Raw genomic sequence first — 18,158 nt, 5'->3', positions numbered from 1 at the left:
AGGCGCCGACGCGGCCGGTGCCGATCGCAAAAGTGATCGTATCTCGTGTACGCGAATGCAAACGATCGAGATAACGGCCCTTTCGCGCAAATCTACATCTGGCGTAGAATCCGCACACGATGCCTGTCGGGTGGCACCAAAACCAGCGTTCTTGAAGCAAGGGATGCGTATTCCCGGATGATCGGTCAATCATGGCCCCATGCGTGACACTCCATACGCCGCGACCACCATCTCAAGCGCCATAAACAATTCCACGTAGGTGGGACGTGGATTTCTTTGTTTTTGCTGCATTTTTCCCACCGAGGCGCACATTACGCAGTGCACTGCCGCGATCGGGGATTGTTGTTCGAAACGCGCGTCCAGTTTGCGTTCAGTCTCGCCTCACGCGATTGGACTAGGCCACGCCGAGTCGTCAACCGCGGGGAACGTAAAATGAACGCGCGTTTCGAACAACGATCTCGCCTGGTAGGCACGCAAACACCGTCATCACATGTCGGTAGCAACGTGCGTGCCGCTCATGGTGCCGCTTCAAACGGGCGATCAACAAACAAGATGGCGGCCATGACGTGTTTCCAGCGCACTGATCGCTTCCGGCGCTTGGTTGATCTGGTGAACAAAAATGGCGGCGCCCACGCAAGTGTAATGTGGTGGTATTTTACGCAATTTTAATGCAAAACAATCGCATTTGAGCACATTTTGGAGCCTGCTAGCCTTACGCAATATGTGGAGTTGCGTTCCGGCAAATTTCGTTGATGCGGGATTGCAGTACAGCTACATTTCGTTGCCGAGAGGTACGAAATGCATTGAATCCTATGGGCGTTCGCCGGGGATACGAAAATGTTTCGTTGTTGCGGTATTTCGTTATCGCGGGTTCCGACTGTACCAGCTCAATATAGGGCATAATTCGATATAAACTTTCTAAAGAATTGGACAACATGAAAGCACATACAATTTGTAATGGTACTTTATTGACGAAACGAGCTACTACCGGTGTCACACAACCACCTTTGATCGCGATCGAGCCCAATCTGGATCAAAATTCTCGACCGCGATTGGCTACCTTCTGCTGCTTGGGCAAAGGAGCCAATCGCAGCATAGAAATTTGATCTGGATCAGGCTTAATAGCAATCAAATGTGCACTGTGTAACGCCTGTATTAATGTAGCACCGAACAACCCGAATTTTCTGCTTAAATAACTTCGTTGCTAGGAAGAGTGCATTTTTACACATTGTCCAAGGACAGAGCAGATGAGGCCTATCATGTGTGTGTGCAGAAGCGCAGGATCTGATTTGTCTTAGCGGTTCCTTTCACTCGTGTCTTGATTAACGATGTCAGCGATGAAGTCCTTGTTCTTTGTCCACGAGCATACACTTGTTTACCGTTGACCCAGCAATGGCTTCTGGAAATGCTGACAACTCACTCCAAACTTTGTGGAAGCCAGCAATGGCTTTGTTGCACTCGTCAGAACACATATTAAAAAATCACTGGGTCCGAAGAAACTGCCAGAACTGGAGCAGTTTTGCATCGTTTTCTTTTTAATGTGAGTCCAGATGTTGTGGTGACGTCAGATTTCGTTTCTATCCACGCTTGACTCGATAATTTCAAACTTCACTGTGAATGGCAGGTTCTTCTTCTTCGTGCTGGCCATAATGCAAAATTGTGTCACGCGTTTTTTGTGGTCACAACCTAAAGCCGATTGACTTTTATGTGTTATGTTCCCATTTGATACACCTCCATTCTGTAATGTTCTTGTATCTTGTGTTGCGTTCGAATGCGGCGGTCAAGCAAATTTAGCAGTGCAGAGGCAAATTCGCTCTCGCACATTGCTACTAAGATGATAAAGGGTTACTCGTGGTTAAGCCTCTCAAGCTTCACCCTGAAATTCTGGAAGTACACTTTTGTTAGTTCCAATAAGAGTGTCTCGACACAGTTGTAGTTTCTGTCGGTTCCGTAAAGTTAGCTGCTCCGTCATACAGCCGTGTTATGCGGTGAAGCATTGCTATATATCGCGGTAAACATGAAGGAAGGAACAACTGAGGAGAGGCCCTGACGTCGCTTTGTGAAGCCTCTTTGTGAAAATTTCACACTATTGATATTTCATTATTTTCACTCTGTGAAAATAAATTGCGCATTCTCACAGTACTGCAACAATACTCTGGCAATGACTGGCAGCACAGTACATACATCTTGACGCATCGACCCATGGCTAGCCCATCTGCAGTTTAGGAGAACAAACATGTATGCCAGTCGTGGTTTGAGGCATCATTTTGCTTTATTGAACAAGTTTCCAGTGGCTGCACACTGCGACGATGGGAAGAGCTACAGTGCATCAACACTGAAGCCAGCAGAAGAGAACATGTTTATATACCTGACAGTGTCTTGAGGTGTATTCTTCTCTTGGTAAGTGAAGCTTCATGGAAACAAAGTTCTGTGGTAGCTGCCGTGTGGTGCAAAACAGTATGCACGGATGCGTGCGGCTAGCATGTTGGCTGGGCTCACTACATGCGACAATCAGCCATTTGATGGGCACGCAGGCGTACATTATTATGTCGAGCTTTGTTCACTCTATCAATGCATCTGCCAACCTTCACTTCCCTGCGCCTCACAGGAGCACAGATAGGATGTCTGCGGTAAGCAGGCTTCCTCCCTTTGTTACTCACAGCAGCTGCTTCTTTCTCCTCCTTCCACATGGCTATTCTGTGTGCCACCAATGCATCGTCCACTGTCAAAAGCAGGAGTACTGCAAAACTCGCTGACCTGCAAGGCGTTCATTGTGCATTCTGAAGCACAGCAGTTTCAATCTGTAGTGGCACATTAGCATGAATCCGTTGAAGATGGCAACAATGCTCCCAGGTCATCTTTCAACTGTGGTGCAATACGGGGTCTACAGCATTGTATGTGCGCCCGTTTTATGCTTTTACTTTTTGTAGTCCCACCTGGCCACAACAGCTGGAAGTGCACAGTTTAGCTAACATGGCGGCACAAAGCATTGAGGCTAGCACACACCTATACATAGGATGCCTTTACCACTTTACAAGATCTACAGAGCAGCACACACGAGTGCAGACCACCACGAGACTGCCATTGTGCCCTGGCAACATGGCTGCTACAGTGAAAAATAGCATGTGACTTCCTCCACACTTTTTTCCTAGCACGCAGACTGGGTAGTTGGTCTCCTCAGTTTTTTCTTCCTCCATGGTGGTGAAGCATGTTAAAAGTAGAAAGGGCCCACGGTCACTAAGCATAGTATGTGTCCCTTAATTATGCCTGTACCATATCCGGTCGTAGTTAATAACTGTACTGGCAGCCTTCCAGAGTTGCTTCTGATGAAGCTGTGGCGATGTGGGACCTTCCTTGTCACCTTTCCTTTTCCTGGCTGTTACGTTTTTTTCCACTGTCCCTTGAAAAACTTATCAACATTGGTCTACTCTACTTCTGCACATTTGTGCTTCCAGTATCAGTGACATGCTATATTTTGGTTGTGAGTGCAGGTGATGTGCTGTGGCTACTGGTCACAGAAATGTGTAACTCCCATTTGGTGGTCGATAGGTTCATATCTCTTGACACCTTCCATGTAGCAAATACTTAAAATTTTGCAACATAAATGTATGGTACTTAATTTTATATCAAATTACATGGCATGTATCTCCATAACTATGTTTCATATGTGGGGCATTATTTATTGGTCGCAGACGTAGACAGTGAGAAAAGTCTCTCTGCCTTCGTAGCATTGCCTGCTATGTATTAATTGGAGGATAGCTTGTGGCCACACTTGAAGCGCCTTTAGTCATAATTTACCGATAGCTTCTGTGGTATTCGTAATATTACACACCCAACTGCAACAAAATTTACTACAGTCGAACCCACTTCTAATGATCCCAGATATAACAATCTATTGGTTGTAACGACCACATTTCACGACATTTGCGATTTTCGGATCATGCCTATTGAAACTGCTTCCAATTACAATGAACATTTTCAAAACCGCCATACATTTATAGCGAACAATCCACTCAAACCCGGTTGCTGCAAAAGGACGGTGCATGTGAAGTGCCGAAGCACAGAAGTTCGACTGAACTGGGTGAATGGCATGTTGGGTTTGGTGACATATCTTTCTCTTGTTCTTTTTGTTCATGTACAGCTCGCCAACGTGATCGAACTGGCGTAATGAGAGTTCTGGGCACCTTGGCGGGAGCGGAGGGCCAGCGCGCCTACCAGGATCCATTCCTGCACACTCTGGTTGGCCACTTGGCTCTCATGGCTGATGATTTTGCCCAAGAGGATTTTTGCACCGTTGTTTTTGACGAGTTCTTCCTCAGTGGCCTGAGTGGCAACGCTTCTGGAGGCAGCACGCCTGCTGCACTTCCCACCACAGAAGTAAGGTCACCCTCTCTCTGCCTGCTGATTGCCAAGCTGCCATCACTGTGAACTTTGACTAAAATTGTGCAGTCTGCATCCTTGTCAGGCGTGAATTAAGAAAAACAGCAGAGAAAATTTTAATGCTGTCAAATTTCACTAGTTTCACCATGATCAAAAGATTTGGTGGATCTAATTAACCCTTTCGCTGTCGGACCTTTCTGGCCGTGACGCACCCCCAGTGTCGGCTTGGTTTCAGGGAACGAGCATAACAGGGAATGAACATAGCAATTTATTTTTGATTATGATTGGTATACAAATAACGTAGTCAATGCTATATGCACATTTCAGTGTTCTGCAGCTGCTGTTAGTCAACATCATCATCATCATCATCATCAGCCTGACTAAAATCCGTTCAACATCCGAATCTGACGATGCGGAACCCTCTTCCTCGCATGCGACTCTGTCCGAGTCCGAATCCGAGCTCGGCTCGTATTCTAAATCGGAATTGAGCCACCGCACCAATGAGCAGACGAAGGTCCCGCGCGCTCAGCCATCCGAAAGTAACCGCGCGCTGGAAGGATGCGCTTTCAGTCGCCCGCACAACGGAAAGAAACGGGACGTTGCGTGATCAAGAAGACAGAGGGAGATGGAAAAGGCTAAACAAAGTTCGAAGGGCTTTACGTTTACTGCTGCAAATCGGAAGCGAGGATTCGGCGAGAGAGCGAAAGCAGCAATCGAGTCACTCTTTTCGGAGAGGCAACGGCACGTGCGCCTGAACTTGACGCGGCGTAGCAGACACACCAACAGAAGAAAAATAAAAACCTTCAAACAAGCGGAGATGGCAGAACAACCCTTGAACCCATAACCACACGCGCGCGACGCATGATCCAGCGAACGCGGAGCCCCCGCGCCACTCAGCAAAGAGAAAGTGGGGAGTGGCAGTCGCACCGTACTCTTCAATACATGGGTTAACACAGGTCAGGGAGAATATACGAACTTGTAGAAAGAGTCAACAGATGGCGTGGCCAATTCAGGAGCGCCAGCTTCGCGCTCAGGCGCGAAATTTTGAACGCACGATAGAGAACGTACCGGTACATCAGTGACACCGTGGGGGGGAAGCGCGATGACGTACCGGTACGTCCGTGACAGCGAAAGGGTTAAAAGAGAAGGCAGTAAAGAAATCCAAGGACGCCATTAATTTATTTGGCCACATTTAGTCAATTTTAACTTGCCCTGTATACTAAACGCATCCTGTTTTTATGGGTTGAAACTAGAAAATTGTGCATCCATGTGTAATGTACACACGGTTTTCTTGAAGAAAATGTAGCATGCCTTTCATTCTGGCAATCAGAAAATTATGAAACCAACAAAGTATACGTTTGCAGGATTTAAATTTATTTACACCTTATGCCTATCATCGTCACTCTCTGACAACTCTGTTGCCACGTGTCACATTGGTCATCCTCCATGCATTCCACTGCATTTGATCTTGAACAACTCCACAGTGATCGTAAATGAGATGGGGACCTCTACAAGACCTATGCCCAAGGTAACCACTTCACCTGTTTGTTCTGCGACGCATACAAAACTCCCAACACACCGAAAACATGTTACACAGCTCTCTTGCTGCCAACTTTGACACGTAGATAGCTTCTCTTTTAAATTGGTTCTTGTAACGAAACTACCATGTTGTTGCCGACCTATGCGAAAACTCGTTCTGTCACCATCTTGTGACCACAATGGCAATGATACTTGCTCCGACAATAGCCTGTTACCAACACTGCTAATGTTGTATGTGTTTCATATCCGGTTGTGATGGAGAAATTTTACCGACCCCTTCTCATGGGAAAAAAAGGTGTGCGAAAAAATCGGGTACATGCGGTAATCACTCTTTGCGGGCTGCCGTTATCACTTGAAAAGGCAAGCCGAAAGTCACTATTTTTGGGAGCAAATATTGTGTCTGACTCGTTCACTGCCATCTAACGCTGCCAAGGCAGATGCTATACACATTGAAGTCAACATTGAAGTCAGGCATATGCTTGCTGACAAATGAAGTTTTAAATATGCTGCAAGGGCCAATTTCAGGATTGAAATAACGAAAGTCTTGGCCCATAAGTGCCAGTCCGGACTTAAATCAGGATTGAATTAACTGAAGTCTAGTTAATGAAAGTCTATTGTATCTTGATAATGATATAAAATCCGGCCTAAAGTAAAGCACTTTTTTAAAAACATGTTTATTATTTGTAAGAAATGTTTGGTTGCATACACAGATGTGCATGAAGCACTTTTAACTTCGGCATGTGTAATGGGAGCTTGTTGTGGTAGCAAACAGCCTCTTATACATTGCTTTTGTACTTTTTAGGTTCTGAAGGTATGTTTTCACATGCCTAGAGCTGCAGTGTGCTGTCATGATGGAACTGGAAATAGAAATATCTTGCTGAACTGAGGCCAGTGTCCTTTCAACAATTAATCTGCATCCTGAAGTTGCATCTGGGTTTTTGGCATCTCTTTGAAAACTTATGTCCATGTGTTACCCCCATGCCTTGTAGAGTTGGTTGGCATCAGCTTTGAACTGCGCACCTGCCGCACAAGTAATGAAGCGGTAGAGCTAGGATGCCCCAATCTGGGTGGCTCAGGCTTGTTATACTGCAGTAGAATCTCGGGGATACAATCACACCTGATACGAATTTCTGGATGACACAAATTTTTCAAAAGTCCTTGCCCAAGTTCATTAGCTTATAATGTGCTAAATTTAGAACGTTACGAACTTCTTTTCGCACCTTGGTAAATGATGCGAACAATAGAGCAGCCACGCAATCCTTGGCAGAGCCTGCACACTGGTAGTGATCGAGACACTGGGTGTTGTCTGGTGCTGGTCACATTCTTGTTGCCAGGGTGACTTATGTAACTCCACCATGATTCCACGCACGCCCCCCCCCCCCCCCCCCCCCCCCCCCCTCTCTAAAGGGACCATGCCACCAAATTTTCTAGCTTGAATTAATGCATGTATGTCAAACCTTATGGGTCCCACAGCAAGCTGGCAAAATTTGAGTGCATTCAGTGACATAAATAATTTCTATTTGAATTTTAAATGTTGCAGTTGAACCGTTAAGCATGCTGGGGACACTGAATGGTGTCTAAATAAATGGGCACCCCCAGAAATGGCTCCCTCGGGTAACAGAAGCTGGTCTCAAAAAGCCATACTTTTGTGTACTGCACAAACCGGAAGCGACTGCAGGAGCTCAAAATACACCATGGCCGGCATGCATCGCTTAGTTTTTGCATGTGCATTTTGGCGCATCTCTGCTGTTTCCTACTGATTTTTTATTGTCCAAGTGAAGGAATTGTGTGCACAATACAGCGGCAACGCTGTTTCTATGCTGCTGGGTCCTAGAGCGTGTGGAGAAAGACGTCCGATGTGGTCTCGAACTGTTTCAAAGCAGACGACACAGAGGTGGCCCCTGCAGTTCGTGACGTCACACAGCCTTGCAAAAATGGCGGTTGGTGTCGGTGAGAGGAGTTAAGAGGCAGTGATTTCAAATTGAAATTTATGGTTAAAATATGCACTGGGAGCCCAATTTTCTTGTGTGTATAACCATATCAGACCCTCTACTCTCAAACAGAGAACTGTTGGACAAATGCATCATGGCCTCGTTAAGAAAAAAAGCAAAAGGCTTTGGCTTTGTGCGTATTGGGCAACTTGTCAGCCATTTTCAAACGCCTTGTAACTTATCAGGAGCCAGCAATCAGACGTGACCCACTCCTGCCGCATTAGCAAGAGTGGCAACATTTGATTCCATGGGTAGCTTTATCTTTGTATTCCACACCTTCCCTTGCCTTCAGCGCCCGATGACAATTTCGAGACTTCTTCCTTTGCACCCTTCAGATCCCATGATACGAGATAGCTTCACCGCTGCATAGAGTTAACAGATGAACAAAAATTTGTCCGTTGTACCCGATAGTTTGTTATAGCCGGGTCCGTTAAAAACTGAATTTATTGCATTAATAATATAGGCAGACCAAAGAACAAGATGGCATTAGTAGTCCATTTGAAACATGAGCACAAATGTTCCACACTGAGCTTGGTCACTATGCAGCTTTAGTCTCCCACGCTTGCGGACACAATTGTGTTTGCTGCTGCTAACGTGTTGGTGGCCTCTTCAGTCTCGGATTGTGGGAGTAAGAAAAAAAAAATGTAAGAACTGTATACAGTCAAATCTCGATATAACGAATCACGCGGGACCGCCAAAAATTTTTCGTTATTTTGAAATATTGTTGTAATGAAAAACTCACAGTTGTAAGCCAGTGGACGAGCCTAGGAATGAAAATGACACACCTTGCCAGTAGACACGTTTGCAGACAAGCATACTCTCAAATAAAAATGTTCCACTCACTTCAAAGCTGCTTTTTGAAGAAATCAGTGATTTTCTTCTGGCGCATGCAGCACACACAACCGATTAGGAACACGTCTATATCTTCCACTTTGCGCAATACCTCATCAGGTATGTTATTCTACCGAGCGATGAAAGTGCGGACTTTGTTCATGTGCACTAAAACATCAGTGCTCGACGACATCTTCTGTGTTCGGTGTCCCACAGTCTTCTTCCTTCGGGTCGTCATCGTCACTGGAGATGTCGCTAACGCAGTTAACAATCTCTTCAGTTGTCAGGTCCGCCACCGTTAGTGCTGCGCTGTCGCTCTCCACGTAGTCATCGAAGGAAGAGACAGCGGGCAGCATTTCCACAACCTCGGTCCACAGGTCTCCTGAGTTGTTGTTGGTCACCTCTAGGTCATCTTCAAGCTGCACAGGTGCTTTGACAAGCCCTGCTTTTCGCCAGCAGTTGCTAATGGTGGACGCCTTCAAGTTCCACCAAGCTCTTGTGGGAATTTCCGCTGCCTAACGAATATTGATTGCAGTTGGCTGCTTTAGGCGGAGGTTGTTAATCAACCTCTGCACAAGGCGCTTACGAAATTCGCTTTCACACTCTTTATAATTAGGGGTTGCAGCAAGGACGTATTGTTTGGCTGCAGAAACGCCGAGTTAATGTGCATGAAGCGAATATTCACAATGTGAGCAGAGCAGTTGTCGACAACCAGTAGAATTCTTCGGTCATCCCTCTTTATTTGGTTGTCGAGTTTGATGAGCCACTCGGAAAAGAGTTCTCTGGTCATCCAGACTCATTTGTTGTCATGGTAGTCGTATGGTAACGACATGATGTTTTTCATGCAGTGAGGCTTCACGTACTTGCTGATCACGAGCGGTTTAATTTTCTTTGTGCCTGTTGCATTGCAGCAGAGCAGGACTTTCATGCAAAGATGCAATTTCTCCCCTTCTTTGCACTGCTGTCCTCTGAAGTGCATCGTCCGGTCTGGCAGGAGCTGATAAAAACATGCAATCTCATCCACGTTGAAAATATTGTCTTCAGAGTACGATTCAGCCACCTCTAGAAAACGATCATTGCGCCAGGAATCTGCGCCTTCTTTGTCAGCAGCCTTTTCCTCGCCCGAGACTTGCCATGTTAACCTGCCAAGTTAATCCGTTCCTTTGGCGGAAACAAAAATGCCAGCCCGCACTGGCATCGAAACTGCTTATTTCAAGTGCATCGGCGAATTCGCGAGCTTTTTCTTGGAGCATTGGGCCAGACACGGGAACATTTTGCAGTCTGGCATCTTTGAACCACATGAGAACAGCTTGGTCCACATTTTGAAAGTTTCCCAGTCGCAGCCTTTTCCTCATAGAAGCGAGTTGCGATTCCCGGTGAAGCTTGACAATCTCAATCTTGGTCTTTCAAAATGGTCGTGACGGTTAACCCTTTCGCTGTCGGACGTTTCTGGCCATGACGCACCCCCAGTGTCGGCTTGGTTTCAGGGAACGAGCATAACAGGGAATGAACGTAGCAATTTATTTTTGATTATGATTGGTATACAAATAACATAGTCAATGCAATATGCACATTTCAGTGTTCTGCAGCTGTTGTTAGTAAACATCATCATCATCATCAGCCTGTCTATAAAATCCGTTCAACGTCCGAATCTGACGATGCGGAACCCTCTTCCTCTCATGCGACTTTGTCCGAGTCCGAATCTGAGCTCGGCTCGTTTTCTGAATCGGAATTCAGCCACCGCTCCCATGAGCAGACGAAGGTCCCGCGCGCCGAGCCATCCGAAAGTAACCGCGCGCAGGGAGGATGCGCTTTCAGTCGCTCGCGCAACGGAGGGAAATGGGACGTTGCGTGATCAAGAAGACAGAGGGAGATGGAAAAAGGCTAAACAAAGTTCGAAGGGCTTTACGTTTACTGCTGCAAGTCGGAAGCGAGGGTGCGGCGAGAGAGCGAAAGCAGCAATCGAGTCACCCTTTTTGGAGAGGCAACGGCACGTGCGCCTGAACTTGACGCGCCGTAGCAGGCACGCCAACAGAAGAAAAATAAAAACCTTCAAACCAGCGGAGATTACAGAACAACCCTTGAACCCATAACCACACGCGCGCGACGTATGATCCAGCGAACGCGGAGCCACCGCGCCACTCAGCAAAGAGAAAGTGGGGAGTGGAAGTCGCACCGTACTCTTCAATACATGGACTAACACAGGTCGGAGCGAATATACGAACTTGTAGAAAGAGTCAACAGATGGCGTGGCCAATACAGGAGCGCCTGCTTTGCGCTCAGGCGCGAAATTTTGAACGCACGATAGAGAACGTACCGGTACGTCAGTGACACCGTTGGGGGGAAGCGCGATGACGTACCGGTACGTCGGTGACAGCGAAAGGGTTAATGGGGCAATGCCACGCTGTCTGCACACATCGATTTGCTTTTTCCCTGCATCGATTTCCTGCAATACGTCCAATTTGTCCTGCAGTAAAAACTGCTTTCGCTTCTTGGCGCCGTCGCTAGCTGCATTCATCGTTGGATCTCATGCGAACATCGCCAAACCTTTGTCGTGAAGTTCTTGAAGTTTGCGGTAAAGCAGTTGGCACTCGACATGGTGATGATGATAACTACTGCACTCGGTTTAGGTTTCACGTGAGAGTTGCGGCGCTGTTACTTTTTGCCGAATTCGTAATACTGTTGTTCTTCAGTTGTAAAGATGAAAATAAACTATGCGTTACACTGAAATATGCGCTGTATTGAAATTCGTAGTTCTGAAATATTTTCACATAGAAAAGGTAGGCAATCTGGCGGGGATTTTTAAAATCTTCGTAAATTTGAGAAATTCGTTAATGTGGGGTTCGTAGTAACGAGATTTGACTGTATGTTGGCATATTTATATTGCGCAGTTTATTGGAATCTATCAGTAACAGTTTTGCATACCAAAATCAATCATTAAATAAATGGCTTGTGGTGAACTTTGTGTAATTCAGCCCTCAGCAAGCTAGGAAAATCTAACGGTGAGGATACCACCAAAATAAATGAGGGAATGCTGTTTTACTTGAAAATGTTTATTTCCTCGAACTTACCCTCCAAGCCTTGAAAATCAAGAATTTTTTTCATCGTTGGTCAGTGCCGCATGTTTCTCAAGCGATTGGAAGAGCCATGTTTCTTTCCCTGAGGGTCAACTTACATTTGCGGAATACATATTTAGTGCCACAAAAGTACCTTTTGTGCTAAAGAGCATGGCATTTACTTCAATCACGTCCCATTTTTGAACAACATCGTTCAGCATCGGAAGTGATAGTTCAGCTTCGTTGCAAAAAAAAAAGGACTTTTTTATTCTCTAAATTGTCTGTTCTGCACAGTACATTGAGTTTTTCTTGAATAAAAAGTGCCTTTTGTTTTCTTCGCACCATCAATGAAGGTATGGGAGCACTAACAAGCATCACTTCACCAAGAACACTGTGCAAGAAGTTACTCGAAATGCACAAAAACTACAATCACTGCAGTTGCACAGAGAGACGCATTTATCGGGACTGATGCATCGCCTAGTTTCAGACCTATCAGCTGTTCTGGCTTAACTGTGATGATGATACCTTGCTGCTAGTGGTCAACTGCCAGCAGTGGAAGTATGCACACTGCTGTTAGGCTTGTGTGTTTCTAGACATGAGACCTGTTCACTATTACAAAGCGTTTCACATTTCCTCTGCATGTCTACATTGTGACTGCTTTGTTTGAATGCAAGCTAAGATGCAGGAACATGACAGAATGAAGGCATGCCAATTGGGGACATGAGCGTCAAATGGCTTTCGGTCAAGACACCGAACACAACGTAAAAGCAATTAAAATACATCAACACAGTTCTGTATTACAGTAAAACCTTGTTAGTTCGGATTTCACGGTACCGAAAAAAAAAGTCTAAATTAACTGAATGTGCAGTTATTGAGGCTATCAAGAAAACAATAAACAAATAGCAACCGCTGTGGAGAAAACCGCGGATGCTAATGACATGATCTTGAAGGGTGACTACGCTGTTATGAAGGCATGTGGCCAACGCGTGTACCAAGTCAAAACAAAACAACTGTTTGCCACAACTGTTTTCGAAGAAATCATGGCAACTATCAACACGATCATGGGCGGCAATCTTGCAGTTCTGAAAGCCCACACGGCTGATGCACGCACCAATTCAGAATTAAACTACTGTTTGCCGCAACCTCTGTGGACGAAACAGTGGTGGCTGTCGACAGGATCATGGATGGCGACTACACAGTTATGAAGGTGCGCAGCGATAAATGCAGAAATAAAGGCTTTACAAATAGGCACTAAGCATTCCAGCATCGCTGTCGTTCACATACGATTTCCACTGATGACTGGCGATGCGGACTCCGCCACTTCGTTTCAGTTGGACACTAGTGCCGTTTCTGCTCTTTTGCGTTGCACATTTGTGGTGCTGTACGCTTTCCAAGCACCGAGAATTGTCCCAATTAAGCAATGTGCAGCCAAATACATCCGAGTTTACGAGAGTTTGATTGCATCAATTAATGCATATGTCTGGCAGGACCAGAGGACGAGTCTGAATTGTCCACTTTCTCAAATTAACGAGTGTCAAAATAACAAGGTTTTACTGTATCAGTTTTCACTGTGAAGTACTGTTTTTAGCACTTCATTTGTCTGAGTAGCATTGTAACGTATGCAAAGCTGCTCGATCAAATCGCACATGGTGCAGCCTATCATGTCATGCTAGCCCGCCAGTCACATGTGAGGGTGGGAGCACTGTCCCGACTGGTGGCATTGTAGCGGCAGGCTGAACAATATTCATTGCAAAAAAAGAAGAATGGTTACAAAGCCAGAGTAGTGGTGTGCTATGATGAAGCATGGTGCGCTAAGAGCAAATGACATTGTACTGTTCGGCAGTTCAGTGTATTGTCACTCCATGAAGAAAGCACACGATGGAAAGCATGGAGCTATGCACATGCGTAGAATGAGGAAAACCTCTCCACATTTTTATCGAAAGCGTCGCTTGTTGCACCACAAGCTCAACCGGGAGAGCGCCATGGCTCATGCGTTGCAGCTCATGGTGAAGCAATATGGTGCCTGTCAGCGAGACCAGATAGCGATAGTGAATATTACTTCTCTAATTAACGAGACTGAGTTGAGTGAGCATTAACAGTAATGGCCTAGGCTCTTTTAGGTTGCCCTAAATAATTGAGATGTTTCAGCATGTCAAAGAAAGAAAGTGTAAATGTAAGAAAGAAAGAAATCAATGTATTTATTTGCATGAATATTTAATATTTGAAGATGGGTAGTATTCAGATTTGATTTTGTATTTTTAGAAAAATTGATGTTATATTCACACACCCCTACTTCAGAGACTTGTGTGCAACTTTTGTTTGACGCAATCTGCACTCAAAATGCACTCGCTTGCCTATGAGGAGTTCATAACTCGAAGGACCGCTCAGCAGCTTTCAATTGGACGTTAATGCTTTTGCTTTCTCAACTCAAAGAGGTGCTTAGGTATCCTCAATTTTTTATTTTTTTTCTTCTTTGAAATAGAATGTGCTCCAGCTCTTCGCACAGCAGTTTCATTGTGGCTTATATGTTGCTCTGTGCAGGGTGCCAGCAGTGCTGCAAGGCATTTGCTGCGCCTGTTGTGGCATGTGCATGCAAAGCTTCCTCCTGCCAGACTTCAAGGCCTCATGAAGACACTCCAGCCACTTGTCCAGGTAAGTTGAGATGCACAGATGATGGAAACATAGAGAGAAGTGTTGAAAAGCTTGTGACTGGTCTTAGAACTTTGTGCCAGTCTTAGGTTCTGTGCGCATGAATCCGTTAGCTTTTGTAGGCCTCAATCAGATAGTGTGTATCATTTACAAAAGTTTGTGATACAGGCTGTAACCACGCTTGCCGATTTGCTACTTTTTGTTAAAAACGTAGTGCTCATAAATGGAAGTGTGGCATTTACAGTACGAGACAACTGAATACTGTTGTGCAATTTTCTTACTTGGGGTGTATGAATAGCGAAATGTCAGGTTGAATTTAATGCTTGGGAGCTGACTGGCATTAATGTCAAATCTGATACTGAATACTGCTCTAGTTCTGAAATGTACTTAAGGGGGGATGAGGGGATCGGAACTAACTTTTTCATTTTTTATCTTAGAGTGATGAAATTTGGCATACAGGTTCGAAATAGCATCAAACAGACAGCTGCAAAGTTTCACAATCATATCTTCAGTAGTTTTTATTTTATCATTATTTATATATTGCTCACATGTTGCTTGCTCGTGGAAAGCCTAGCGTGACAGCAAAATGGGTTATGGGTCTGTAAATGTTTTTAATAGTTACTAAGAAGTATAGTCTAAGTCAAGATTCTCTTAATTTCTTTTTAAATTTCTCTGCTCTTCTTCTAAACGATATAGTATGCACCTTCTCTTTATGTTTAGAATGTATCATGCTCCAATTATTGTGTAATAAAAAAATGGTGAGCCTAAATGGTAAATCTGAGACTGTCTTGACATAAGGCACACTTCACCAATTGCAGCAAAACAAACAGGATTAAAATCCGTGCTCCCATTGCCGTGCTATGCTTTCCACGAGCGAGGTGATAAGCTCAAAACAAACTTTTGAGAAAACAAGCCTCAAAGTTCCATACTGGCACACACTGTCTAGAATGCTCCTGCATTGTAGAATTTGGTGTCCTTGGCAGCAGGTGACTTCTTAGCCCTCTGTCCTTTCAGGAGATGGACTTTGTGTGCCTTCTTCATTCGCTGGGAGTCTTTCTCGACAGCCCGCTGAAGAGAGAGGGCACCAGGGCGCAGGCCCAATGTTGTGCACAGGTCTGAATAAGCTTTCAGACTGCCCGAGTTGTACTTTGAAATTGCCTCGTGCACTGCTGTTTCCACAGCAAACAGTGAGGCATGCTGGTCTTTTGATACTAGTGACCATATCACTGAATGGAGACTCTTGAACAACTTGAACAAGCATAAACTCCTCTTCTGGAGGTGCGGGAATGGCATTTTCCTGTGAGCCAGTCAGCCCGAACTTGCGCTCCGTTGCTGAAACCGCGCGAAGCGATTCGCGAACTCTCGACGCTTGCAGTTCTGCAGTTTCCGCGGACACAAATCGTGTTTCCAGGTGAGCTTGAATAGTGCGACGTTCACTGGGCGAACAGTCAACACTGCGATGAGCGGCAAGGTCGGCCGCCGGCGCATCCGCGGCAGCGAGCGTGCGCCCGCGTTGCAGCTCCGTCGAAGCGCCGGAACTCGTCGATGGCATGGGACTGCCTTCACTGGCGGTTGTTGGCTGCGGAGACATCTCGGCGTTGAACGACACACCGCGGAAGCGCGTCTCCGATGCTCTGCAGTCGGGCGGCGATGACCGCTGCAAGCTCACTCCGTAATCTGTGCTGGACGAACTTGCGACGGGACGCTCGCGTACGGCGAGACTCACTGGCATGTCGATCGTCACCGGTGAAGTAACACTGCGCCCGCGCTTCGACGGCAAAAGATCATGGTTCGTCTCACTATCGCTGGCTGGTGCTCGACTCGGCGCAAGATCCCGCAGCACGTTGGGCGAGAGATCGCACAGCACGTTGGGCGCGTACTCCGCCGATTCTGAACGGACGCTCGGCTCGGCCGAACCACCTGCTGCCAATCGCCGCTTCTTCCTTGCTGTGACGGGCTTGCGTTTCCGCTTCCCGTAGGCATGCTTCGTCCGGTACTTCTTTTCGAACGTGCGCGGATCCATTGCACGTGGCCGACGTCCTCGAAACACAAGAGAAGGAAAGTCCAGAAAGGCTTCCCAGCAGCGGACAAAAGCAGACGCTCCTTGCGCTCCTTGCCTCGGCCGCCATTATGGCGCGGCGTCGACCAATGAGGAGGCGCCTTACAACGAGCCGCGGCGCAGAGCCAATCGGGGCGCGGCAGCCATTGGCTGCTCCGTGCTGCCACTCTCCTGTTTTTCTTTTTTTGTGCGCTTGCTGGCTGGCAGGGAAGGAAGGGAAGGGCTGGGACAAAGAGTCAAAGAGTCGGGCTTTCCAACGATACCAAAATGGCGGCGCTCCGTGGCGGGAAAGCCGAGCAGTCGCGCGTTGAACTTCGCGGCTTTTTCGCGATTTCGGGCGGATTTGTGGACGCCGGCACCGACAAATATATTTATTTTAAGTGCTTAGAGTTTGTTTTTCGGTGAAATATTTCAGTACAAGATAGAAATGATGCTGTAGATTCTGAAAAGCGTACTTTTCAAAAATCGATTTTTTTCGCGAAAATCGCGATCTGATCCCCGCTTCCCCCCTTAAAAGAAAAGGTGGTGAGGCCACCATGGCATCCCAGCCAACGATCCTGAATTTTCCATAAAGTTTACAAATTTGGACTCATTTTTCATTTTACTAATGTTGCATCAAGCTTTACAAAAAAATAATTTTGTTTGCTAAAAAGATTTGCTCATTGGTCTTCAAACCTTCCATTGGAAGTCTTCCGATGGCGAAAGGATACATGGAGGGCAACTGCTTGGAGGAAAGCAATTCAAACAAGTTCTGGAAGTAGGCGATATCGGCAACAGCGATGCCACTGGAAAAGTCATTGTGATCTAAAAGAAATGTGTTGCTCGTCAGTCTCTGCTGTAACAAATTTGCTGCTGCTTGTGTGATCAGGGCAAGCTTTAAAGAAATGTGTGCTGCCCTCCTTCCCCATTCCTTTGGTCTCCCCCATCTCGGGCTTGTATATGTGAGATTTTAGGAATATTAAAGTTCACAAAATAGCCGGTGTGCCTTAGTAAGAGAGCTATTCCACTAAACGTGTGTGCAATAATTGCAGTATTTAATCCTCTACATTAGGCCACAAGTGAATACCCAAAAATACATCTCAAGTTTGACAGGGTGAGACTGTTAAAGATGCTACAGAAGAATTGCAAGTCAGAGAAGTCATGAACATGTTTGTGCTTTTTAAATTCTTTAAGTGGTACAGTAGACTTCTGTTAATTTGGTTCTGACGAAACTGATGAAACTGGTCAGATTATCCAGCGGGTTGAATTAAGGGGGGATGCAGGGATAAACTTGTGATTTTTGCCATTAAAAACAAATTTTCTAATTTTATTTTGGATTCCTAGACGTTTAAAGAAGCTCAACACCAAGTTTGGTTGCAATATGCACCATAGAAAAAAGAAATGAATTATCTTCTCGTGATGATGGCGCACACTCTCCGTTGAGAGCATCCATGAACGCTGTATTCAAGACACAGCCACAGAGTGGACAAGAAACCGAACACAGAGAGAATTCTCGCGTTAGAAAGTTTATTCTTCGTACATTTTAATGATGGGAGGCCTTCCATCGAGAATACAGCAGACCACAAAGTAGAAACTAAAAAAGAGATGCATAATTCTCGCTGCAGTGCCTTTGTCTACGAGCACAAACAATGGTGCTGGACTGCTCTAAAGCTT

At 45.8% G+C, this 18,158-nt stretch overlaps 1 protein-coding gene across 1 annotated transcript in view; it reads left to right on the top strand.

Annotated features, from left to right (window-relative positions):
• The window catches only part of NELF-B (negative elongation factor B), an 80,134-nt gene that overhangs the window by 42,912 nt on the left and 19,064 nt on the right, over positions 1-18,158 (top strand). The window contains exons 9-10 of the mRNA XM_050191631.3: positions 4,142-4,377; positions 14,339-14,449. Of these exons, the coding sequence (XP_050047588.1) occupies positions 4,142-4,377; positions 14,339-14,449 (347 nt within the window). The remainder of the gene's footprint in view (positions 1-4,141; positions 4,378-14,338; positions 14,450-18,158) is intronic.

Source organism: Dermacentor andersoni, chromosome 1 (genome assembly GCF_023375885.2).
Source record: "Dermacentor andersoni chromosome 1, qqDerAnde1_hic_scaffold, whole genome shotgun sequence".
Lineage (NCBI taxonomy): Eukaryota > Metazoa > Arthropoda > Arachnida > Ixodida > Ixodidae > Dermacentor > Dermacentor andersoni.
This window is presented reverse-complemented; position numbering and strand designations above follow the sequence as displayed.